Source organism: Humulus lupulus, chromosome 6 (genome assembly GCF_963169125.1).
Source record: "Humulus lupulus chromosome 6, drHumLupu1.1, whole genome shotgun sequence".
In the NCBI taxonomy this organism is placed as follows: Eukaryota; Viridiplantae; Streptophyta; class Magnoliopsida; order Rosales; family Cannabaceae; genus Humulus; species Humulus lupulus.
In genome coordinates, this window is record NC_084798.1 from 158,404,950 (window position 1) to 158,430,691 (window position 25,742).

General features: G+C 40.5%; 3 protein-coding genes and 1 long non-coding RNA gene across 4 annotated transcripts in view; 1 reads left to right on the forward strand and 3 right to left on the reverse strand.

The window, feature by feature from the left end:
• Window positions 1-14,744, reverse strand: part of LOC133785595 (zinc finger BED domain-containing protein DAYSLEEPER-like) — a 30,819-nt gene extending 16,075 nt beyond the window's left edge. Inside the window, exon 1 of the mRNA XM_062224814.1 lies at window positions 14,335-14,744. Within this exon, the coding sequence (XP_062080798.1) occupies window positions 14,335-14,701 (367 nt within the window). The 5' untranslated portion in view covers window positions 14,702-14,744. The remainder of the gene's footprint in view (window positions 1-14,334) is intronic.
• LOC133784266 (uncharacterized) lies at window positions 13,857-14,293 on the reverse strand. Its single transcript, XR_009871240.1, has 2 exons — window positions 14,194-14,293; window positions 13,857-14,119 (listed from the first exon to the last, which is right to left on the reverse strand). It is a non-coding gene; the product is annotated as an uncharacterized LOC133784266 (long non-coding RNA).
• Window positions 14,745-14,942: 198 nt separating the features above from the next.
• On the reverse strand, window positions 14,943-16,145 carry LOC133785596 (zinc finger BED domain-containing protein RICESLEEPER 2-like). The gene has a single exon (XM_062224815.1). The coding sequence runs from the start codon at window positions 16,143-16,145 to the stop codon at window positions 14,943-14,945; it is 1,203 nt and encodes a 400-aa protein (XP_062080799.1).
• A 4,904-nt stretch (window positions 16,146-21,049) lies between these two features.
• LOC133785597 (uncharacterized) lies at window positions 21,050-24,562 on the forward strand. The gene has a single exon (XM_062224816.1). It carries the CDS (start codon window positions 21,050-21,052, stop codon window positions 24,560-24,562), a length of 3,513 nt encoding a protein of 1,170 aa, XP_062080800.1.
• The last annotated feature ends 1,180 nt before the right edge of the window (window positions 24,563-25,742 follow it).

Sequence of the window (25,742 nt, forward strand, 5' to 3'; positions counted from 1 at the left end):
GCAATCTCTCTTAATCTAATAACCTATGGTCACATTCATAGGATATTAAGCGGGCATCATTGGTATATATAAATACCACCAGCTTGAAAAATAAAGTAACATATACGAAATACATACAAGTGTTTGGAGATAACCAAATGCGCGAGCTAAGATAATTTGGATATAACCGAATTATCAAAAACATACAAGTGTTTGGATATAACCAAATGCGCGAGCTAAGATAATTTGGATATAACCGAATTATAAAAAACATACAAGTGTTTGGATGTAACCAGATGCGCGAGCTTAGATAGTTTGGACGTAACCAAATTATCAAAAGATAAAAATGTTTGGATACAACCAAATATGCGAACTAGATTAAAAATATAAGTGTATGGATTACAAACCAAACACGACCTTAATAGGTTTGGAGCAAACCAGCTAAAACTTGTTATCCCCGAAAATGGAGATTGATGACGTGGCAATAGAGGTGACAAATGGCAGTACATGGTCCGTAAAAGACACATTAAATAGTCAATAAATACATTAACTCCTCAGAGTTGTGATAAAGTGACCCGGTAGACTGATGAAGAGTTTTGACTGCTTGAGAGTGTCACGTCCAAGCCAAGTACATCCGAGGAGCAGTCCAAGTGCCCGGTCGGACCTTGGTCCGATGAAAGGCCAAGGTGAGGTCGAACCTTGGTCCGAGGAGAGCCAAAGGGACCTTGGTCCGAGGAAAACCCAAGAGAGTGGTCCGAGGAGAGCCCAAGGGATCTTGGTCCGAGGAGAACCCAAGAGAGTGGTCCGAGGAGAGCCCAAGGGATCTTAGTCCGAGGAGACCCCAAGAATGTGGTCTTTATGCATATGTCCAGCAAGTGCATGGTTGTCCAAATAAAGACATGGCATGCTAGAGGAGAGTGCCATGCTAGAGGAGAGTGCCATGCTAGAGGAGACTGTTATGTTAGAGGAGAGATATGGCATGCTAGAGGAGAGTGCCATGTTAGAGGAGAGATATGGCATGCTAGAGGAGAGTGCCATGTTAGAGGAGAGATATGGCATGCTAGAGGAGAGTGCCATGTTAGAGGAGAGGAGTGTATGTCCTACCTCCATGCACTTGTCCGACCAACAAAAGCATGTCTTACCAGTAAGTATATGTCCTACCAGCACTCATATGTCCAGCATGCATGTGTCCGACCAGCACTTGCATGGGTGGTCAGTAGGAGATATGGGTCAACCAGATAGAGGAGAACTAAGTCAAGATTCCCAGAAACAGCTTCAACAAGAGCCGGTCTTGGCACGCGCGGGAATCTCTCATTCTTCCCACAAATTGGGGGTTTTGTTACATTTTGAATGTATTTTGTAATTTAAATGTAATAAATATAATATGAGTAATAAAATATCCCGATCCTAAGGGAATATCAGTTTCTGGTCCCAAGCCTATAAATAGAGGGTTAATGGAATCAGAAAAGGAGACTTTTGGCAATTTGAAAATTGGTCTGAGTTTCTAGAGAGAGAAAGTGCATTTTCCTTGAGAGAAACCTTTTTTGTATTCCTGAAAATTTACACTGAAGAAACTCAGTTGACACCGGTTCATCTGATCTTGAGTGTAGATAAAGTAATAAAATCTCTATGTGGATTAGGCTATTACCGACTGAACGGGGCTGAACCACTATAAAATCTTGTGTGTTATTTACTTTTCTTGGTTAAACTGTCTGTGTTATTTAAATTCTCTTGAAGGTTTGTCGTATTTGACGTTCTCACGTCGTTGGCTAAAAACACAGTCAACATTTTGGTGCTTTTATTGAGAGCCTGAAGAGAAATACAGACGGTCCCTGAAGTGTAATGGCACCTAAGAGCACCAATGCAGCCTCCAAGAAGGCAAGCTCCTCTAAAGAGCCTGCTAGATCAGAAGGTCCTAGCCCACAAGACCATGAGAATGAGCCTAGAGTCATGCTCAAGGACGTGACTCCAGGAGTTGAAGAGCTCCAAGAGGCCATGGGGGCCTTCCAGGAGGAGATGGCATAATTCCATGCTAGGCAAGAGGCGTTTGCTGAAGAGATGGCCAGGCAGAGAGCTGCGTTAGAGCAGCAAAGACGGGATATGGAGGCCAGAAGTGAGGAGCTCAGACAACAACAGGAGGAGGTCAAACGGAGGCATCGTTAAGCAACACTTGCTTTAGAGGCAGCTACCCAGTTGGCCCAAGCCAATGCCCAAGTTGCAGCACGAGGAGGACCCCCTCCAGGAGCAAGGACCACATAAGTTGGTGGTAAGAACAATGATAGACCAAGGAGGGGTGGTAATAACCCACCTGGTGAGGAAGATGGAGTCCGATCGCACACTGCCTCAACACAAAGGGAACACTCTAGGACCCCCTCCAGGAGCCACCGATCAGAAACTTCAAGATCAGGAAGTCACCGATCGGGTAGTAAGAAGACTCCACCTGGGCAGGAGCAAAATAGAGCTCCTCGAGATAAGGGGACCTCACAGTTCAAAGATGGGCATGGTCGTGATGAGACTGATAGCCATCCCACCAACCAGTCAAAGGAAAAGGAGGACCACAACCCACAAGGAGGAGAAAATTGCCCAGAGCGCGCCAAGAAGCCTCCACTGCACCCCGACCAGCAGCGTAGCAGGAGAGAGGAAGTCCCGTGTAGTAAGCCCTCTGGGAAATCGAAGAGTACGGTGTTCGATCGGGTAGGAGAGCATGCTTCTCAGAAGGATCTAAGGGATGTTATCACCAACAAGAGGAGGACCGTCCCAGTCGAAGGGCGAAATCTGGACCGCCCTGCCAGTCAAGTAGAAATACTTGACGGTGGCGCGCCAGATGGTAATGCCCGACCAGGCGGTCAAGACCTTGGAACCTCATCAGTTGCACCAGCCATCCAAGCCCAGCTTGACATGCTAGCAGCTGCAGTTCAAGGTTTGACGAAATGACCTTCCGAGATAGATGCGATCGACCACCGGAGTGGCAGCCGATTTTGTGCTCGAATTAGAGCAGCCCAGCCACCAGCAAAGTACAAAGCACCGGTACTGCCAATTTATACAAAAAAGGCAGATCCCATCAGGCATGTTGGGAAGTTTGAGGACCAGATGGAACTGCTCGGAGTGAGTGATGACTATCGGTGTAGAGTCTACCCCACCACCTTGACGGATACTGCCCAGGAATGGTATTGGAAGTTTAAACCAAACTCCATTACCTCTTGGGAAGCATTCAGGAAGGAGTTTTGTAGACAATTTAGCACTGCCCAATCTCCACTAGTTTATGCCAATGACTTGGCAGATATCAAACAAGGAAAAGATGAGTCTCTAAAGAACTATATACAGAGATTCATGAGAGAAGCCAATAGAGCAACTGCTGTAGGAGACGAGGGGAAGATGGTTGCCATATCTGCTGGGATAATTTATCGGAGTCCTCTATGGGACAGTATACATCGCCATCCAATTTCAACACTTCAACAATTTCTTGACCGGGCGGACAAATATATGAAATTGGATGATGCAATAGAGAAGGAGGAGAATGACATAAACAATCCGGCCAGACCAACTGACTCTCCTAGTGATGGTGGAAAGAAGCGTGGAAATAATGGGTCTGACCACCATGAGGAAAAGAAAGCAAAGTTGAGTTCAAGTGAAAAGCCAACCAAGTATGAGCCTCAATTCACAAACTACAACACTCTCTCAACTAGCCGAGCAGAGATATATCTTGCTAGTCAAGAAGAGGTTCCCTACAAGAAGCCTCCACCCATCAGGAAAGAGATGAGGAAGAGAGACATGAACAAGTTTTGTCACTTCCATGAAGATTATGGTCACGACACGAATGAATGAAACCACCTCAAGGACGAGATAGAATTTCTTCTTTGGTCGGGCAAGTTGAGGAAGTACCGGGCAGAGACACCCCAAGGAGAAGGAGGTAGCAGCAACTCTGGTCTCAAGCGACAAAGATCTCCACCCTTGCAGCTTGGACCTGTGGACTTTACCTTAGACACTATATGTGGAGGTCCACACTTGGCTGAGGAGAGCAACTAAGAAAAGGAGAAGTATGCTGAGCAGGAGTGCTAGGATCAGGAATCAATGGAGTGGCATGCACATAGAGCATCGAAGGATATTTTATTTTTAAATACCGCTTTCAGAGAGGTAGCTTGATTTCGAGTTTTTAGACTTGTTATTTAAGTTTGGTGTATGAGCTGGTTATTTGCTAACCAGTCATTTTATTTTTGAACAATTTTGGTTGTTTAAGACTCGTTATTAGACATGTTTTGTCCTTTTTAATTTACGAGTAATAAAAGAGACGACGCGCAGCGTGGTCGATCCTTGCTACAAATATGCATGTGTGTTAGTTATCCGAGCAGTGTTCAACTGGTCGGTAAAATCGGGCAGTGTTCAACTGGTCGATATGTTCAAGCAGTGTTCAACTGCTAGAATATTTTCCATATATTCTATGTGTTTCATGAGTAATTAACTGCTCGAACAGATTTGGTCAGGTAGCAAGTGACTAAGGATCTTTCAACCCTCAATCACCTGGGGGGCACATGGGATATACCGGTATATAATTTAACACAGGCAATAAGAGCACGAATTAATATATATGTTTTTAGGCTGACTTGTAAATTTTTGAAGTCCAAAAAAGCCATTAAGCTAACTTGTTTGACAAAGCTTAAGTAACTTGGAATTTTGTTTAAAAATTTCAAGTTAGGAGTAGATATTCGTGTGACCATAAACATCATGCTCATAAAATGTTAGAGCAATAAGAGTGTGAGAAAGTATACTTAGCATGGACTTATGAAATGTCTAGAATTTCTAAGTTAGAAAACTAAGTACTCATGCGAAAATATAAGGCATACACCAGAGTGACTTTACTATTCACAAAAAACTTATAACTTTTTAAGTCTAGAGGAGACTTAGAATGTTTTAAGTTAACAAAGAGAAATAAAGTATAAATGCCAACAGCTACAAGTTTAGCTGATCAGGTGCAAAAGTTTTCTTGCTCAGGAGAGCAGATACAACTTCCCTGGTCGGCTAAGCATGTATCACCGATCAACTTCCTTGGAGTGAATCAAACAAATGCATGCAAAATAAATGCTACGTAGTGAAAAGTTGTCTTTGAGAGGAGAAGTCAAGTTTTCACCAAGATTGATTGAGAGAAATCAATCTCTCAAAATAATTATGGGAGATTCGAACAAGGTGCTTTGGTGGTCTTTTGTAGGGAAAGACTTAAATGGCTATGCAATGTGCCCAAGCAAATGCCTAAGAGGGCCTAAAGGTGCTTAGTGTTTAAAAAATGTGGTGTCGAGCATACACCTTAAGATGGCCGATCGGATGCATGTTGATCCGAGGAGCATCTCACCTATGTCCAAGGATCTAGGCCAAGAAATTTGGTGTTTAAGGTGTTACATCTGACCAAGAGGAGCAGTGTGTGTCCTAGCTAAGTGCGCCCAAGAAATCCAATGCCAACACCCTTGTGTGTCCGGTCAGACTTTGGTCCGAGGAGCACTCTAGGGGTGTGGTCGGGCTTTGGTCCGAGGAGCACTCTAGGGGTGCGGTCAGACCTTGGTCCAAGGATGGCATTCCAAGTGATTGGCTCGGACCCTAGTCCTAGGAGTGTCCAAGTTATTGGCTCAGACCCTAGTCCGAGGAGTGTCCAAGTGATTGGCTCGGACCCTAGTCTGAGGAGTGCCCTAAGAGATGGGCTCGGACCCATGTCCGAGGAGAAGCCCCATGCATGGCTCGGACCTTAGTCCAAGGAGGTCCAAGGAAGGTGTGGCTCGGACCTTAGTCCGAGGAGAGCCAAGGAGGGTGGCTCGGACCTTAGTCCGAGGAGAGCCAAGGAGAGTGTGGCTCGGACCTTAGTTCGAGGAGAGCCAAGGAGAGTGTGGCTCGGACCTTAGTCCGAGGAGAGCCAAGGAGAGTGTGGCTCGGACCTTGGTCCGAGGAGAGCCAAGGAGAGTGTGGCTCGGACCTTAGTCCGAGGAGCACCCATGAGGGTGTGGTCGGAACTTGGTTCGAGGAGACCCCAAGGCTATGGTTCGGAGGTGAGCCCAAAAAGGTGACTGGTCGGACTTTGGTCCGAAGAGAGTCTAAGAGGTATGAGAGAGTGGTCCGAGGAGAGCCCAAGGGATCTTGGTCCGAGGAGACCCCAAGAATGTGGTCTTTATGCATATGTCCAGCAAGTGCATGGTTGTCCAAATAAAGACATGGCCTGCTAGAGGAGAGTGCCATGTTAGAGGAGAGTGCCATGCTAGAGGAGAGTGCCATGTTAGAGGAGAGATATGGCATGCTAGAGGAGAGTGCCATGTTAGAGGAGAGGAGTGTATGTCCTACCACTATGCACTTGTCCGACCAACAAAAGCATGTCTTACCAGCAAGTGTATGTCCTACCAGCACTCATATGTCCAGCATGCATGTGTCCGACTAGCACTTGCATGGGTTGTCAGTAGGAGATATGGGTCAACCAGATAGAGGAGAACTAAGTCAAGATTCCCAGAAACAGCTTCAACAAGAACTGGTCTTGGCACGCGCGGGAATCTCTCATTCTTCCCACAAATTGGGGGTTTTGTTACATTTTGAATATTTTTTGTAATTTAAATGTAATAAATATAATATGAGTAATAAAATATCCCGATCCTAAGGGAATATCAGTTTCTGATCCCAAGCCTATAAATAGAGGGTTAATGGGATCAGAAAAGGGGACTTTTGGTAATTTGAAAATTGGTATGAGTTTCTAGAGAGAGAAAGTGCGTTTTCCTTGAGAGAAACCCTTTTTGTATTCCTGAAAATGTACACTGAAGAAACTCAGTTGACACCGGTTCATCTGATCTTGAGTGTAGATAAAGTAATAAAATCTCTAAGTGGATTAGGCTATTACCGACTGAACGGGGCTGAACCACTATAAAATCTTGTGTGTTATTTACTTTTCTTGATTAAACTGTCTGTGTTATTTAAATTCTCTTGAAGGTTTGTCGTATTTGACGTTCTCACGTCGTTGGCTAAAAACACAGTCAACAAAACTAATCGACGATAAGTTGGAACATAAACCCAGTTTGAGTTAAGTCGAGATCGAGGCTGGAGTATCTTATAAAACAATAGTTTCGAACTCATAACCTCAGAGAGATAACCGAGGACGAGAAAAAGTAACTAAAAAATAAGATATAACTAAACCGTTTGCATTACACACCATACAAGTACTTTTGGGTTCATGGTTAAAGTAATATTCGACCTTGACAAATAACGAGATTGGAAGCAGATAATTCGAGCAAACTGTGCGTAAATGCATTGAACCTCGAGCCTAAATCCAAACTATGTTTGTGCGAATAAACAAGCATACACGATTCTTTAATATAAAATGTGCAAAACATTTCAAATCAAGAAATGTAAAGCATATATATATTAAAAGAATGCCAAAAAGAAAAAGAAATTGTTTTAGCCCTACGGGCATAAATTAAAACAATTACAAAAATAAAGGGACGCAGCCCCGAAGTGAAATTTATGAAGGAGCATTCTCCTTAGCCTTCCCAGCACCAACAACACTAGACTCTCCAGGACGAATAGCATGATTGTCCTTCTGAGCAGCCTCCCGAGCAGCCTGAGCAGCCTCCTCCATGTCAAGCCGAGCTTGCCATTTAGCCACAAATCCTTCCTCGAAAGAGCCCAGGAAGCTGGTATCGAGGTCGGCGTTGCTAGCCCAGATCTTGTACATGGTTTGATCAATCGCCTTGTCTTTCTTCTCTTTGTACTCGGTAAGGAGGCGAGCCTTTTCACTCTCGATTATCTCGAAAGTGGCAGCCTTCTCCTCCTCGAGCTTGGCATTAGCTTTCTTCAGCTCCGCAAGCCGAGCATTCACCTTTCCAAGCTCTGTCTTCGAGTCCTTGAACTCATCAGCCATTTTAAGCTGGAGATTCCTTGACTCCTGGGCCAAATACATGCTTAAGTGCACCTCATTGGTCAGCTTATAATTAAGCTGAGCCGAGACGACAAGAGCCTGAAACACAAAGAGATTGAATTAGAACATAAGCCAAGGCACATAAGCATTTAAAAGTAAGTTGCGAAAATTACCGTGACAGTAAGTTCAATACTCTTATCATAAAGAGTATTGCAGTCTCGAGCCTTATTCACAAACTCCCAGTGCTCAGCGTCGAATCCCGTAAGACTCTGACCCACCCGAGAGAGGATTTCCGAGCCAATTACAGCTGCGTGGGCCCCGGCGGCACTATCAAGCACGAACTCATCAACGTGAGGTCGGGCCGACGGCAAGAGTGACTTGGAGGTTGGCCGAGTGCTGGAGTAATTGTAGCCGGAGGAAGTGCGGCAGATGCGGCCGAGACGGATGCATCGACCTGGGCAGTCGGGTCCTCGGCTGTGCTTGCAGTAGTTGGAGCTAGTGGAGTCTTCTCAGTGCGCTTGAGGATTTTGGAGGGTCGGTCTAACCTCCGCGAGCCTCTTGGGCGCCTACTCTTTTGAGCCCCCTCGCCACTGTAGAGCACGGCATCAAGGTCAGAGTCCATAGCACCTGCACAGTTGCAACCAAGATTTAACATGGTGCTAACAAACGTAGAAGATATAAGAAAAAAACAAGTGGAGAAAAACCTAACTGTAACTCTCCTCTGAGCTTGAGCTCGGAGACCATGAAATTCCCCCATCTTCAGAAGAGGCGGGGGGAGTACCTTCCCTATAGGTGGACGTCAACCTCGAAAGGTCCCTATAGTCGTTGGTTCCATATTGGACGACTATTCTGTTCCATACCTCGTTCAGGCTATACACAGTGTCGTATTTCCCGAGCCAGCTATCGAACCTATGAACCCGTTCATCTACCCAAGTCCATACATAGAAATGGTCTCTATCGTCCTCGCACAATACTAACCTATCGGGTTTGTGTTTTAATAGGGTGGCGGACCACATTTTCGAGCTTAGGATGACTGTACCTTGATCATCCGAGCCCGAGCTCAAGGCTTCATCGTTGGCCTCGTTCCCTGATTGCGGGCTCCTTCAGCGAACTGGAGGCGAGGGCCTCACCTCTCTCCTTGAGGGGAGGATGCCTGTTGGCAAAGGCACGAGCTCCCAGCGGTCATATTTTTTATTGGACCAATCCGAGGTGGACTGGCCATTTCCCAAGAGCCCGCAAGCTCGAAGCTTACCTTCATGCAAAAGGTATGAGAGGGATCTCTTGCCATAAGGGAGTTGGAGCAGAGCCTCTCTATGCTCCTTCATCTCGTTAGTAGGAGTACGACGATGATAGTTGGCTGGAAAATAAAATACATTTCAACTAAGTACGGGCCTATAGACAAAAGTCCGAGCACAGAAAAAAAGGAGGTTGGGATACTTACGAATCCGTCTGAACGAGTAGTATCGAGATGGAGCTAGGGCATCTATCCAGAAGAAGGCCTTCTTAAAGTCAGGAGGATGGTTGGGAAGATCCTCAGACATCTTTTTTTCCTTGGGGTAGCTCGAGAGATAATAGAAGCCATCTCCTCCTTGAGCTCGGGAGGGATTGCTTTTCAAGCAGAAAAGATACAGGATCTCCTCTGGCGATGGTCCTTCCCACTTCAGCTCGTGGTATAGCAACCTCAGGGCAGACAGAACCCTGTAAGAATTAGTATTGAGCTGGAATGGAGCCAACCCAACGAAGTCTGTGAAGTCCTTGAAGAAAGACTTCAAAGGCAGTATCGCTCCTGCCTTCATGTGCTCCTGGCTTCAAGCCGCGTATCTCAGCTTGTTGTTAGGATTTCCATCTCCTGGAGCGCGGCAGCTTTGCTCGTGGGAGGTAGGGGCTCGACACCTTAGCGAGCCTGATAATCTTATACCATGAAAGGCCAGGATATCGTTTATCGGACCTAGCGAGGTAACCGAGCTCCAATAGTGCTCGGCCTCGAAAAATTCCCTCCTCGGCTGTGAGGTAAAGGGTTCCCCCATCAGTGAGAATCGAAGATCTCCCGGGTTGTATGCGACTGTCAATTTCAGCCTGGGATCAAGGGGGATCGATCTGGGTCCTGAGTCAGATTCTGGATAAAGAGCCTCTCGAAGGATTTTTCTCTTCTTCTCTATAACCTCGACGATTTGACGACGATAATGAGCTCGGGTTTCTTCTTGTTCGCGAGCTAGCTCGTGTTCACGAATCAGACGCTGGTTCCGGGTAAACAACGACTCCAGGCTCGGAGTTTTTGGCGAATATGGGATGGCAAGCAACGACCCCCACCATCTTTCCAGATTTTGCGACATCTAGCAAGAAAGAAAAAAAATGGTGAGGGCCATGCATGCAAGGAATCGAGAATAACGAGCTTGGTGAAACAAGCTCGGAAATGCTTGGGTACGAGATGAGTTCGATCTTGGAGACCCAATTAAGTGTCACGACGTATATTTCACGAAAAAGGGAAGGAAGTGGATTTAATTTTTTAGAATCCCGAAATATCAGGGAAAAAGGTGGCAGTTATTCAAAAATTGTATTTTTGGGTATCGTGCATTCTTTAAAACCAAGATTTTGTACCCAATATCTTGGTGTGCAAGATACGTCTTCCAAAATTTGAAAACCCAGAAAAAAGAGACCATGTTTGGGTCTTTCTACATATAAACTGGATTTAGAACCAGTAATGAGAGAACCTAAACCTAATATTTCTCGATCAAAGCGTCCTAGTACATCAAAGTAAAAAATGAACCAGTGCATTCCCAGAAACTAAAAAACAGCAAAGCCAGAAACTGATAAAAAAAAAATCAGATACTTACGCAATGAAGATGACGATTGCAGAGAAATAGTTGATTGAAGAAGAGGCTGCAAGTATAATCTCATGGTCTCGAACAAGCTGGCAGTCCTTTGCTTCTTTGGCTGGGAAAACATGCAAAAGTAAAAAGCTTTCTGGGCAAGCCTCTGGTTTTTTCTCTCTTTTCTTTTCTCTCTGATAAACGTAAAATTAAGAGGAAGCAGATGACTGGAGTCTTATATATAGACCATCAGAAGTGGTAAAAAAGGAATTAATCCGAGCCATTGGCCAGAATCCTTATCAAATCCGACGGCCAGGGATAAATGACAAGATGGTGCCGAAAAGATGGCAGGCGAACGATCGTGGGCAGATTTCCAAGGTACTCGAGTACCTTGAATGAGCAATACCCAATTGATGCGTGTCCATACTCGAGTGTGTGTGACGGTGTGGTTCCCGAAGAAAGTAGTTCAAAAGTTTCCTTCTCATAGGATTCGAACAAATACTTTTGAGGGGGCAAAATGTTACACCCAGATTTCGAGCCTTGAGAGTTGTGATCTCGAAAGCTGGTTCGTCAAGTGTGAGCTCACAATATCTTGAATACATGCTCGTAACCTAGATACCAAACCATCAAAGCAAGTGGCAACCTCAAAGATGGGCGGCCTCGAAGAACATCGGAGTACGTCCATTGTCAGATGACCTCGGATCAAGTGGCCCGACCTTGGCATGAGTGTAAGCTCGGGGTAAGGCGGCCTCGGTGGTACTTACCCTCTCCGAACTGATTTCGGGGAAACAAGACAACTTGTACTTTGCTCAGAGACTTAGACGGACATGATGCTGATTGCTGATCTCGAACGACTTAATAGGTCACTTGAAGAGACACAATCCATGCATTCAAGAGATATTACTGTTGTAACTTCCCTACAATAAAAGGGATATTTATTAATCGGTTACACGCCCCCTGGTCTTCAGGGGGCGTTTCCTTGTATATAGGAGTTACAGGCTTTAAAGCCATTAAATTTATTAATATACAGGATAACTTCCCAAAACGTGTGGGATAGTATTATGAGATTTTCTCTATAAATAGAGAAGTCATATACCTTTGTAAATGACCGAAATTTTGTGGTCTTGAGAGAAACTCTGGAGAATTCATCCCTGAAGGATTTCCAGAAATTTCCTAAGTTCTAATAACAAAGACTCGTGGACTAGGCAGAGTTAACTGTTGAACCACGTAAAAAACTCTCCTTGTTTTATTGTGTTTTTCTGGTCATAATTCTTTACTATTTACATGCTCTACATTTTAAGTTAACGAAAAACGGTGTCAACACAATTATTTAGACATTGTTTGGACCTTGAATTTTAATAAGGAAAATTTTTATGAGGGAAAATAAAAAAGAAAAAATAGACGAAAATATTTTCCATAAATTTGATAAGAGACTTTTTTTCATATTTTCTTTTTTTGTAGATATTTACAATTGTTGTAAATTTTAAAAAATTATACTACATTTAAGTTTTAATTCTAGAAAAAGAATTTTGAATTTATTGATTCAATTCAATCATGAGAAAATTGAATTCTTTTTGGATTTCATTTTTTTTACATCTTATTATTCAAGGTCTTGAGCACCCCAAATAGCTTCTTTCTGCATTTTTTCATCTATTTTGATTTCCTTCTTCCTACGAAAACATAGTGTTAATGTAATTTATTTTTACATTTTAGTTCATGTAAATTTTTATGATTATGTCATGCTAGTTTTTTTTATTTAATATTTATATGTAATTTTTTGTAGTTTCACATTTATTTATATTATATTCTTACTTATTTTTTGTATATTCAATATAATTATTTAATGATTGCTTCCTTAAAAAAAATTAAAATTTATATGAGTATGCTATAATGTGGTGATGCATAATTTGATCATGACTCAATCATATGATAGCAGACCCTAAAAAGTCCATTAAATGGGGTGCATCCATTGTTGAATATTATTATTAAAATTATAATAACCGTTCATGTTGAAACTTGAAACGATTGAAGGCATTCATCAAAAAATAGAAAAAAAAGCAAAACTATTGAAGACATGCACATAAGCAAGAACCTACGTAGCTATAAATAAATACATATTATTCAAACTTTATCAGCTTTGGTTTATTTATTTGGTGTTTTTCTCCAATTATTAATGTATTTCAGTTGAAGTGTGAAATGTTTAATTAATATGCAATTAATTTATGTAGGAAGAAAAATCTTTTGCGTTGGCAGTATTTGAAGACATTTCTCTACCCTTGACATTTTTATTTTTTAAAGTCAATTATTCGTTCAAATTTTCATAGATGTCATATGTTAAAATTATGTGGCAGTGTAAAACAATTATACAATCTCATGCGTACCAAAAATATAAATGTTAGCTTATATGTATATGTTATATACTAGATACAACTAATGTTTAATGCACAATTACTTAATTTTATTTATAAAATTTATTAATTATATTTATTAAATTTATATTATTATCATATAAATTTTAAATAAATTAATAATATTATATATAAAAAATGACATAAATATATTAAATAAAAAATTAAACAAAAATATTATTTATACTTTTTTTAAATATATATATAATATAATAATTTTTTTAAATAATAATTCCTTTAATAAAAATTAAGATTATATATTATTATAATGATATTTTATAATATTTAAATTTATATTGATATATGTATTAAAGGTATGTAAATGGGGCGGGTCTGCCCCGCCCCGCTTCCGCCCCGCCCCGCCCCGATTAGTCTATTGAAGCGGGGCGGGTCGCCCTGCCCTATCTTAATCGGGGCGGGTTTGCCCCGCCCCATTTGTCTTTTTTTTTTTTTTTTAAGAAATATTAAATTTTAATTTTAGAATTCTCTTTAAACTTAAATTATTTTTTTATTGCAATCCTTATTTTTTACACTTCTTGTCAACTACACCTTCAAATATTTTATTTTATTTTTTATTTTATAATTTACAAAAATAATTACAAGAATAAGGATAATTAAATAAAACATATTTTTTAATATTTACAATTCTTTCATAGAGTAGTTATGGAATATTTTTTTTTATAAATCTTACACTTAAAATCTATTTAAAATTAAGAATATTCTAAACCACATATATAATGTCAATTTTACATATTATGCATGTATATAAGTAACACGAGAGACTTGTATTAAATCATATCATTATATCATCATTTAAATCAAGAATTCGCCAAGTATAATAAGGGTTTCTCAAGAGAACAAAGTAAAATAAAACTATCATATGCAACATAGCACTCCACTTTTGAGAGTTTCTCAAGAGAACAAAGTAAAATAAACTATTATATGCAACATAGCACTCCACTTTTGATGCGTCAAAAGAATCAAATGACTTTCTTCTTCTTTATTGACCTGCTACCTTAATCATCAAGATCAACTATGTATGGCTCCTACAAAAAAAAAAATGTATTAAAAATAGAAGTTAATAATTTATTTGATGACTTATAAAAACTTAATTTAGTACCATAGTTGGATCTACATCATTATCTTCATCATTCATGGTGACTAGTAGAGTCGCTTCTGTAAAGAAAATAAAAAAAATTAATATTGAAATAATACAATAAAATATGAATTTATATATATATATAAAGATAAGTATATTTACCTTTTTTGTCATTTACCAACCAATTTTGAGTGCATATCAATGCTTCTAATGTAGAAGGATGAAGTCTCGCTCGGTGTGAACCCACATGTCTACCGCCAGTACTGAATGTAGATTCCGAAGCAACAGTGCTAATAGGCACAACAAATATATCTTTGGCAATCATATTCAACACAGGATATTTGAGTCCTGTTACTTTCCAATAATTGCATATATCAAAGAACTCATCAGTCCTAGGTATCAATTTCTCTTCCAAATAGAGTTCTAACTCCGACTTCACATTCTCTACACCATATGCAACTCTAACATATGTGTCAAAGTTAGATAGATCATCTATTTGTGTTTGAGAAGATGCTGATACACTATCCATTTGCTGACTTCTTTCTCTAAGATTAGGAAACTTAGAACTGTACTCTTCTAGTAGCTCCTAACAAAGCTTGCGGACCTTCTCAATTTCAATCTCATATTGCCATGTCCCTAATAAAGGGCTCATCTAGTGTCATCCATGCTTTAATTCTCATTTTAATTTAACACATCTTTGGGAAAAAAAGATTAGTTGTAGGATACTTGGTTCCTGAAAACAACTCTGTCACCTCATGAAACACTTCCAACTAGTCACACAATTTTTGAGCTCTAATCCAATCATCTTCTGATGGCGCATTTCTAACATATCTAGAATCACGTAGTTTTAATTGTTCAAATACTCTATTGTACAATAAAGCTATGTTGAGCATCAAGTATGTTGAATTCCACCTTGTTTGACAATCAAGTGATAACTTTTTAGTACATGCCACTTCAAGAGAACGAGCAGTGTCCTCAAATTTCTCATACCTCTTTGGTGTGCCCGACCAATAAGCAACACTGTCTCGAATCTTGTCAATGCTATCACCAATAACAGACAAGCCATCCTTGACAATAAGATTCAAAATATGCGCACAACAACGCATGTGAAGTAGCTTTCCTTTTAAAATGAAACAGTTAGAATTAAATTTTTCCTTCAAAAGTGGAATCATTGCATCGTTAGTCGTGCAATTATCCATAGTCACTGTATTAATCTTGTCTTCAATATTCCATTCAGACAGACACGAACTCAATGTATCAGTAAGTGTTACAGCATCATGTGGGCATGGTACATACTTAAAACTTATAATCCTACTATGCAACTTCCAAGAGTCATCTATGAAATGAGCTGTCACAGTCATATATCCCCTCTTTTGATGATTGGCAGTCCACATATCAGTGGTTATAGCTATTCTACTTCTATTCTTCTCCAAAATTTGGCTACATTTTTCCTTCTCAACCTTGTACATTTTCAAAATATCAGACCTAATTGTATTCCTTGACAACATTTTAAACATAGGGCAAAGAGTATTTGAATAGTCTATAAAACCACTATGCTCAACCATCGATAAAGGGTATTCATGTAAAATGATCATTTGAGCTAACTTTTTTCTCCCTAGTTCAGGATCAAAATTGTAAGTTGTGACTGAAGGACTTGCATTAGGATTAGGATTCATGGCAAGTTGTTCCGTTATTACTGGGCATCTTTTCACATGAGCAAGCAAATGTTTAGTCCCATTACTACTCTCTCCCCCTAATTTCCTCCCACAATGGTTACAAACTGCCTTCAGTATACCATCAATTTTTTGCAATGTAAAATGATCCCATGCAGGAGATGTTCTCTTTCTCTTAGTACTTCTACTCTCACTTTCACCTCTTGTATTTCCTAGAGAATATGCCTCTTGTGTATGTGTTGATTGAACATAATCAACATCATCGACAAAATTAGATTCGATAACATCTTGGGTAGACATGTTTAGTGTTTGATCTAACCTACATTATATTTACATAACAATTAGGAAATGCTTGGCTCCAAAAATATTATACATATGTATAAATATAACTTAAAGATTACAACACATAAATTCTAACCAGTAAAGGCTTTGACCAAGAAAATAGTGCCACTGACAGTCCTAATGAAACACAATCCGCAGGGTCCCTGAGTAGAATAATCATCATGAAACCTTTTATTATCAATGACCCCAACCAAAACACAAAACAAAAGTACACATAGCAGAACAGAACATTAAGTTTTGCATTTATTTAAGACTGTTTTGCATTTATTTAAGGTCTAGCAAAACACAACAGAACAGAAGAATTTCATGTCTCATGAATCAAAGATGAACAGTACCAAGGCCTAAAATTACAGCACCGATTGAATATTTATGGCTCAACTCAAACTTCCAAAAATAATAAATGTCAAGGAAATAACATATAGATAGATATATGACAGTCATAAAGTCAACAATGAAACTTCTGGTGAAATGTAATGGGCTCCATGAAGTTGACTGGTACTTCTGAAAAGATGTAAGACTCTAATGATTAAGAAGACTATTGGTTCTGGCAAGTCTTAGAGACTAAGATGGCTGCTTTTTTGTTAAATTGGTCATCAAAGAGATTAGTCAAATTTTTTTAAGGAAAAGAGAACAAATAATTTATTCTATCTAGTGTTTAGTTTCTTCTATTTCTTTTCTTTTCAATCATCTATAATGGTTTTGTTTATTATACGTATAAAAATGAAAATAAAAACCCAGTAAACTATCAAACCGCAATCGAAGCAAATATGAAAATAAAAATATGGTTAGATATGTCATAAACAAACTGTTCTACTATTTGAGTTTGCATACTTGACTAAATAACCAACATTTATGTAGATGCAAATGAAAGGAAAGCAATATATGCTTACAGCCACAGTATGCCTGAAAGAACAGTTGGATTGAAACAGCTTCTAGCCAACTGGTATATGTTTTGCCTGATCCTGTTTGACCATAGGCAAAGATGCAAACCTGAAAAAAAGAAAAGACCATAATGTTGCTAAGATTTATGTTATATGAGTAAACTCAATTCATGAAATACAATTGAACGATGACAAGAAGGAGAAAACCTGATGCAATAATATAAGGCTGACAAAAACATGTTTATCAATGTTGAACAATACATACATAATAGAAAAGAGAGAAATAACTAATAAGGTATAATTTCACAGAATCTGAGTGCAAAATCAAGTTCATAAGCTGCATTTGGATTGTTTATTACATCAAGTTCCATATGAATCAGTAGCCAAAACTTCACAGCAGAGCAAAGACAAGAACACGAAAATGAGCACCTAGCAAAAGAACCATCAAGAAACCCTTGAATTCAAAAGTACTTTACATGCAAAATTTGTGTTCACAGAAGCAATACCCATCTGAAAAAATGAATAGAAGCAATACCCATCTGAAAAAATGAATAGAACTTTGCAGGTGACGGTGGCGGGATACACCGTCGATCAACGGGCAAAACACGTTCCTAGATGGAAATTAGTGGCGTCGATCCTGGCGGGAACTTCATTGACCATGTTCTTCCTGGTTGTTCAGAGGTTGGATCGGCATTCGGCAGCAGCAGATTTGGTTTGGATGGAGAAGAAGGTTTCGTTTTTGGCTTTGGAAAAAAAGGGTTCAGTTCAGTAATCAGTATAACTCACTTAGAAAAAAAAAAAAAAAAAAAAGTAATCGGGGCGGGTCTGCCCCGACCCGCCTGAATTTATATCGGGGCGGGGCGAGTCAAAGCCCCGCCCCGAATTCTGCCCCAATTTTACCGGGGCAATGATGCCCCGCCGGGTCGGGGCCCCGACCCACCCCGCTCCATAGACTCATTTTGCCATTCCTATATTAAATATTATTATAATAATAATATTTTATAATATTTAAATTAATATTAATATAATTAGTAAAAAATTATCATTATCTATTATTATCATAATAATATTTTATAATATTTAAATTTATATTAATATAATTAAAACAATTGGTCAAGACAAAAAAAATTCGTTATTTAAGCATTTTTTTTATATAGAAGAGAAACAACAACTTGTCTGTTGTTCCAACAGATGGTATTAAATAATATATTACAAAATAAAGCACTTATAACTGAACATCTTTTCATGTAGTTATACAAGGTTGTTCAGAATAACATTTTTCACGTACGTTTTCAAAGCTGGGCCCACGAAAATATTCAAATCATTACCAGTCAATAATAAATTTCCAAATAATTTAATTGGTATCATGGAAAGGTGACAGCAACCAGTTCTTGGTCCGTTTTTCTGTATATTACATGTTCCTCCAATTAAAATACACCATCTGTTTCAAATTGTCAACACTGTATTTAATAAGTATTTAAATTTCTTGGAAAATTTGAACATCTATGTTTAAAGATATCCCATAAGTGAAAAATTGCTAAAATTAAAAACTATTGTAAATCAATGCTTGTAAATGAGACTTGGACCTGTAGTCTATGCTACACGTCCCTGTGACCTTTGATTTCCTTTCTCTGGTTTCTTTGGTTCCGGTTAGAACTCATGGCTAACAATGGTAAGGTTTTGGAGGAAATTGTTTCAAAAGCTAATAAGCTTTCTGTCGATTGTGAGAGAGATGTTGTCGAAATGGTGGAGGTGTTATCTGATGAAGAGGAGGACTGGGGTACCGTGAATGAAGGTAACAATAGATTCTTATCCAAGGCAATTTTGGGTAGAATATTTGCAAAAAAACAATGTAACAGGTCTTTCATCCAGACGGTCTTTGGTAGGATCTGGAAACACACTAAGTGGCATGTGAGAATTCTGATGAGAGATAAGCACAGTACATATGTGGGCTTCACCTTTGATTAATCTTCGGATGCTCAACGGATTTGCAAAGAAGGGGTTTGGCAGTATAATGGGGGTTTCATGATTGTTGCGGATTGGCCAAATACGGGGGAGTGGAAGGATGCGAAGCTGGACGGAGTCCCTTGTTGGGTTCAGGTTTATGGATTCCCAACACTGGCTTTGAACAAGGTTAATGTTGAAAGAATTGGGAAAATGGCAGGGGAGATTTTGGAAGTGCCGTGGACAAACAACGATAGGATCCTGCTGAATGGGTACGCTAGATTGAAAATCAAATTCCCGGTGAACGATAGCATTTTTGTTGGAAAATTTATACCTGTGAATGGGAAAAAAGAATGGATCCAGCTGCGGTTTGAGGATATGCCTCTACTGTGTTTTGGGTGCGGTCGGTGGGGTCACGATGAGAAGGAATGTCGTTTCAAAATGGTGCGTATCAAGGATAAGCTGGGTGCGGCCATGAAACTCTATGGTCCGTGGTTAAGGATGGAGAGTGACATGAAGAACTGCTTCGATGAGAGGGCCTACAGATTGAATAACGCGGGCTCGGCTAGGGTGGTGTCAAAGGAGAAGGGTGAACAAGGAGACGGTACTTGTGTGAAAGCGGGTGTTGGGCGTGTGCATGAAAACGAGACTCTGGCCATGGAAGCTGGCCTCGGTCCGCAAGGTTCTGAACGGCCGACGTCGGGGATGGCAGCTGGCGGGGAAGCCCAGAAGTCTCAAAGGGGAGAAGGCGAGAAGACGGTTCTTGAATCACATTTAATGCAGTCCATTTCTCAAGAGGACCTTGTAATGAAGGAGGCTTCTTTTTCGGGCTCCAAGAAGGACTTTTCGGCTGATGGAGTAAAGGGGCTAAATTGTGAAGCGGTGACACGTGGAGAGGGTGTTCCAAGTACTAAGAGTGATCTTGAGGGAATTAAGGAGAATTCAGTGCTGACTAAAAGGTGGAATATTGGAATTAATTTAAATGGAGAATTTATTGGGGAAATTGAGGAGGGGTCTGGCAGCAAAAAAAGGAGGCAATTTAATTTTCCTACATGTGATCCTATTCCCCTTTCAAAAACGCGAAGTTTGGGCGATAACAGTATTTGTCATGGTGAATTAAGTGGGACCCAGTTGCTGAATTCCCAGAATTTGTTAACTGATGTCCACATGGGTTTCTCTGAAGGAGTTCGAGGGGATAAAACAAAACAGAGGAGGAGAAAAATTTCCATTAAAGGCAAGGCAAGAGAGAGTGCCAAAACTAAGCAGGTTCTGGATTCTAGTAAAGACAATAGTATCAATAATGGCCATGAGGAAAGGGTGGATGGTTCTGAGTACGTGGATTTGGGGGTGGAGTTGGGGAATGGGTCTTCTGATTTTTTGGATAACTCATCCCCCTTGACTGATAACTTATCGGCGGGTCTTGCTAGGAAAGACCGCCGGGAGCCATGAAAATCCTAAGTTGGAACGTCCAGGGGGTGGGGAATTCCTGGACGTTCAATGCCCTTAAATCCCTTATTGTGACTCATAAACCTAATCTGGTTTTTCTGATGGATTCAAAGCTCTCTAGATTCTAGGCAGAGAAATTGGTGTTCAGATTGAAGTTTGATAATTGGTGGGCGGTGGATAGAGTGGGGATGAGCGGAGGTCTTCATTTATTTTGGAGTGGTGATTTAAATGTCAAAGTCTTATCGTGGTCCAGTGGGCATATAGCTGCAATGGTGGCGGGCAATGGTATGTTACCGTGGTTGTTTTCGGGCTTCTATGGTAATCCTGACCAGACTCTTCGTGCTCACTCTTGGGAGCTGCTGGGAAGGATTAATGATTTGAGTAATGGTCCTTGGCTGTGCTTGGGTGATTTCAATGAAATTTGCTCGAATAATGAGAAACGTGGTGGGAATATCAGGGGCTCGGCTGCTATGGATAGATTCAGGCGGGCTATTGATGACAACCATCTTATCGATTTTGGTAATGTGGGGTCGGAAATGACGTGGCATGGTAGGGGTATCATGGAGAGATTGGATAGGGGCACTGTGTAATATGGAATGGCTTAACTGTTTCCCTGGCGCTAGGGTCATTGTCCTGGATTGGTTTTGTTCAGATCATAGGCCCCTCCTGGTTTGTTTCGATTCTCTTAGTTCGGGTGATAAGTGTGGTCTGAAGAAAAGAAATACGCGATTCCATTTTGAAGAAGCCTGGTGTGAGGAGGATCAGTGTAATCACATTGTCAGAGAGTGCTGGAATTGGACTGGCCCTACTTCCAATCCTGTGGGGGTTGTGGACAAAATTCGTATGTGTGGAGTTTCTCTTTGCAAATGGAACAGGAAAAAGAAGAAGGAGTGGAATAAAGAGATGAATTCTGCTAAGCGGAAGCTGGCTGTGTTATCAAAGGCAAACAACCCTAACTTATGGCGAGAGATCAAGGAAACGGAGAACAAAATCAATTGCTTATCTGATAAGGAGGAGATGTTCTGGTGTCAAAGAAGCAGGGCCCTGTGGTTGAAACTGAGGGATCGCAATTCTAAATATTTCCATCATAAGGCCTCTGCTAGAAGAAAGAAGAATACGATTTTGGGCCTTCAGGATAGCTCGGGTTGCTGGGAAGATGATGAAGTGTTGGTGGAGAAGATTATCTGTGGCTATTTTGAAAATATCTTTAAGTCCTCTAATGCTAGCACTGACGACATGGAGGCGGTTCTGGGATGTATTGATCCAAAGGTTTCGCAAGAAACAAATGCTCTCTTGGAGTGTGATTTCTCGAGAGAAGAGGTGGTAAATGTTATTAAAAATATGAATCCTACCAAGGCCCCTGGTACGGATGGGTTACCGGCTCTTTTCTATCACAAGTATTGGGACAATGTGGGGAGTGATGTGGTGAATGTGTGTTTGAAAATCCTGAATGGTGGTGGATCGGTGGCTAGCCTTAATGAGACCTTGATTGCTCTCATCCCGAAAGTGGACAAACCGGTTAAGATTGAGCAGTTCCGGCCTATTAGCCTATGTAATGTTATTTATAAGATTATCTCGAAGTGTTTGGCGGATAGGATGAGGAGTTCTCTGGTTGACACCATCTATGAAGCTCAAAGTGCTTTTGTTCAGGGCAGAGTTATCCAAGACAATGCGATTATCGGATTTGAAGGATTACATTGTATGAGGAAGAATTTGTATGGGAATGGTTCAAAATTGGCCCTTATGCTGGATATGGCTAAAGCTTATGATAGAGTGGAATGGAAGTTTATTGAAAAAGTCATGATTAAATTGGGGTACAGCCGTCTTTGGGTGGATAAGGTGATGAGATGCGTTCGGTCTGTGCGATTTTCTGTGTTGCTTAATGGAGATATTAAGGGAAGCATCATCCCCTCTCGTGGTCTGAGACAGGGAGATCCTTTGTCTCCTTTTCTATTCCTGTTTTGTGCTGAAGCTTTCTCTGCCTTGTTTCGTAAAGCTGAAGCTGATGGTTGTATCTCGGGCCTCAGATTTGGGAGGGGTTCTCTCTATGTCTCTCATCTCTTCTTTGCTGATGACAGCCTGATTTTCTTGGATGCCAATCGAGGGAACTATTTGAAGTTTTTGGAGATAGTGAGTGCCTATTCTAAGGCGTCGGGGCAGCTTATAAATTTTGATAAATTAGAGGTGTGTTTTGGTAAGTTGGTGAATCTGGATGATAGGTCTCAACTCGCTAACCTTTTGAAGGTGAAGTTGGTGGAAAACTTTGGGAAATATCTGGGTCTCCCCTCCTTTGTTGGGCGAAATAAACGTGAAGTCTTTGATAATATAAGAGATAGAGTTTGGAAAAGATTGAAGGGCTGGAAAAGGTCTCTGTTTTCCGCTGCGGGAAAGGAGGTCCTCATAAAGGCAATCATACAGGCTATTCCTACGTATGTTATGAGTTGTTTCAAAATCTCTAAAAAGATTATTGATTGCCTTCATAGTATGGCGGCTAGATTCTGGTGGGGCTCCACTGAGAAAAAGAGGAAAATCCACTGGTGCAAATGGGAGGTCTTGTGTAGGCATAAAGGTAGGGGAGGTCTTGGATTCAGGGACTTACATTTTTTTAATCAAGCAATGCTTGCCAAACAGTGCTGGCGTTTCCTTAGGAATCCTTCGTCTCTCTGTGCTAAGGTTTTGGTGGCTTGCTATCACCCTTCTACTAGCATTATTGAAGCAAAGTGCGGGTCGAAGGCTTCCTCGGTCTGGAGAAGTCTTATGTGGGGAAACTCGATTATTAAACAAGGCTCTAGGTGGCGCATTGGGGATGGTAATAATGTTAGAATCTTGGAGGACCCTTGGATCCCCCGTCCTCGCTCCTTCATGGTTTATGACAAGCCGTTCTTACCTAGTGGCCTTCGTGTCATTGATCTAAAAAAGAATGATGGTTGCTGGGATGTGGAGATGATCAAGTGTTTGTTTAATGAAGAGGACGCGATGCTCATTTTGGGCATTCCTTGTTCTGAGCATCATTTGCCTGACAAACTTTTATGGCATTTTACAAACAATGGTGAATATAGTGTGAAAAGTGGGTACCATCTAGCCATGAGTTCTAAGCCTTTTCCTGAGTGTTCAGAGATGGGTTTGAATGAGGCACTGTGGAAATCAATTTGGGAGTTGAGAGTCGCAAATAAAATCAAACACTTTTTTTGGAAACTTGGCCATTCATGGCTTCCTACTAACTTTTCTTTGTTTTGCAGGAATATTAACTCATCTGCTACTTGTAACAGATGTTCTTGTGGGACCCAGGAGGATGTTGTTCATGCTTTGTGGAAGTGTGAGGCTAGTACTAAGATTTGGAAATTGGTCAACTTCTGGAAAGTGGTCAAAGGGTGTAACAAAAAAGACCCCCTTTTATTTTTTGACTTCATGCGTAATACACTTACAAAAGAAAACTTGGAGCTTTTTGTGGTAATATCGTGGCAGATCTGGCACCTCCGAAATAGAGCTGTTCTGGGAGATTTCATGCCAAATCCTAGAGATGTTGTTGAGTGGTGCTTCGGGTATTGGTCGAATTTTTTGGAGGTGTCTTGCAAAAGGGGGAGTCATGGGCTTCAGAAAGATCCTCCCAGGTGGAAGCCTCCGCCTACTGGTGGGGTAAAATTAAATGTTGATGTAGGCAGGTCCTCGGATGGCTGGGAGTGGAGTACGGCGGTGGTGGCCAGAGATGAGCAAGGCGCGTGCTTGGGGGCAAAGGGCGTAATGGTTTGCTTCCCTCTCCTTCCTGTTGCGGCCGAGCTTTTAGCAATCAAAGAGGGTATTCAATTTGGGGCTGCTTTGGGTTTGGAGAATTTTACTATCGAATCAGATTGTTTGAATGCTGTTTTGTTGGTTAATAACAAGAATGTTTGCTGTAGTGATCTTGAAGGTTTGGTCTGGGCCATTAAATCGCTGGTGTCTTCGACGGGTTGCAGAGGTATTTCCTTTGAAGGCAGGAGCTCCAATTCTGTGGGTCATCTTTTAGCAAAATACACTATGGATTCTGGTGTCAATGCTGTTTGGAATGGGTTAATTCCCTCTGTTGCTTTGTCTGCTCTTGAGGTAGAAAAGCCAATTCCTTTGTAATTTCCTTTTGGTTGTTGTGTTTCTGGTTCTGTTTACTCTGTTTTCTTTCAAAAAAAAAAAAAAAAGAGATTTGGACCAAAATTCCACTCACACGATTTTTCTTAATTTTCTCTCTCTCCTTTTCTTCTCCTCTCTTTTCCTCGCGCACTAAAATAAATACATGAAAGTGTAAATCCCCACTCTCACACTCATTTCAACAAATATTTTGATACTTCTATTGTAAAACAACACAAAGAATCAAGTTGTCCACTTGAAAACTCAAAATTTGAGTCCATTAAACCCACAAAATTTCTATGAAATGAATTGCATATGTTTAAAACAATATTATATATATATATTATGAGTTGTCTTGTTTATGTTATTATGGTCTTATAATGGCTAAATATTACACTAGGCCCAAAAAGTAATATTATTGTCTCAATAATTAGAATGGCCCACGAAAGCACATAGACTATTTAATTGTCGTTAAAGTAGCTTTTTTATACTATTAGTCCCATATGCCCAACACTGGTCCATGAACTAAACAAGTCATAACCCATTCACCAAGAGTTTAAGATTAGGCCCTGACCCTTTTTCCAACCCAAAATATAACTATACACTCAATGACAAGGCCAAGAGGAGATGATAAAACACGTGGGTAAAACACCATAAGATGGAATAGTCTCCAACTCATCCAGAACAAATAGTCTTCATCCTGAAAATAAGGAAGTCCACTTCTTAAGCTCGCTCACTAGAAGTTGGGCAACATAAGTTTGAAGGGGCTTATAAATACCAAAGCCTAGGCCTTCTTGCGAGCATTGCAATTTCAGTCAATTTGTACTCACTTAAACATTACACTCTTAAAGCTGTCCAAATTAACTAAAAAAATCTAATCACTTTGATCAGGCTTTCGCCACCATGCTATGACAATGTTACTCTCAATATATTTTTTTCCTATATTTAATCTGTTTACTAACTTGACCGTCAGAGTTCCTTCAATTGGCACCAACCCGGTGTCCCTAGGAATTCACTCTCCTTTCTTCATTTGTTCTACAGGTTGTTAATGCTCGTGAACTATACTATTGACCATTGTATATTTTTTCTTCCACAATTTGGCACCCACCATGGTGTCCTGACAAGCTGAATCAAGAGTAAATGACGCACAGTCATCGATATGGCAAACCTAGAAGAAGGAGAGGGC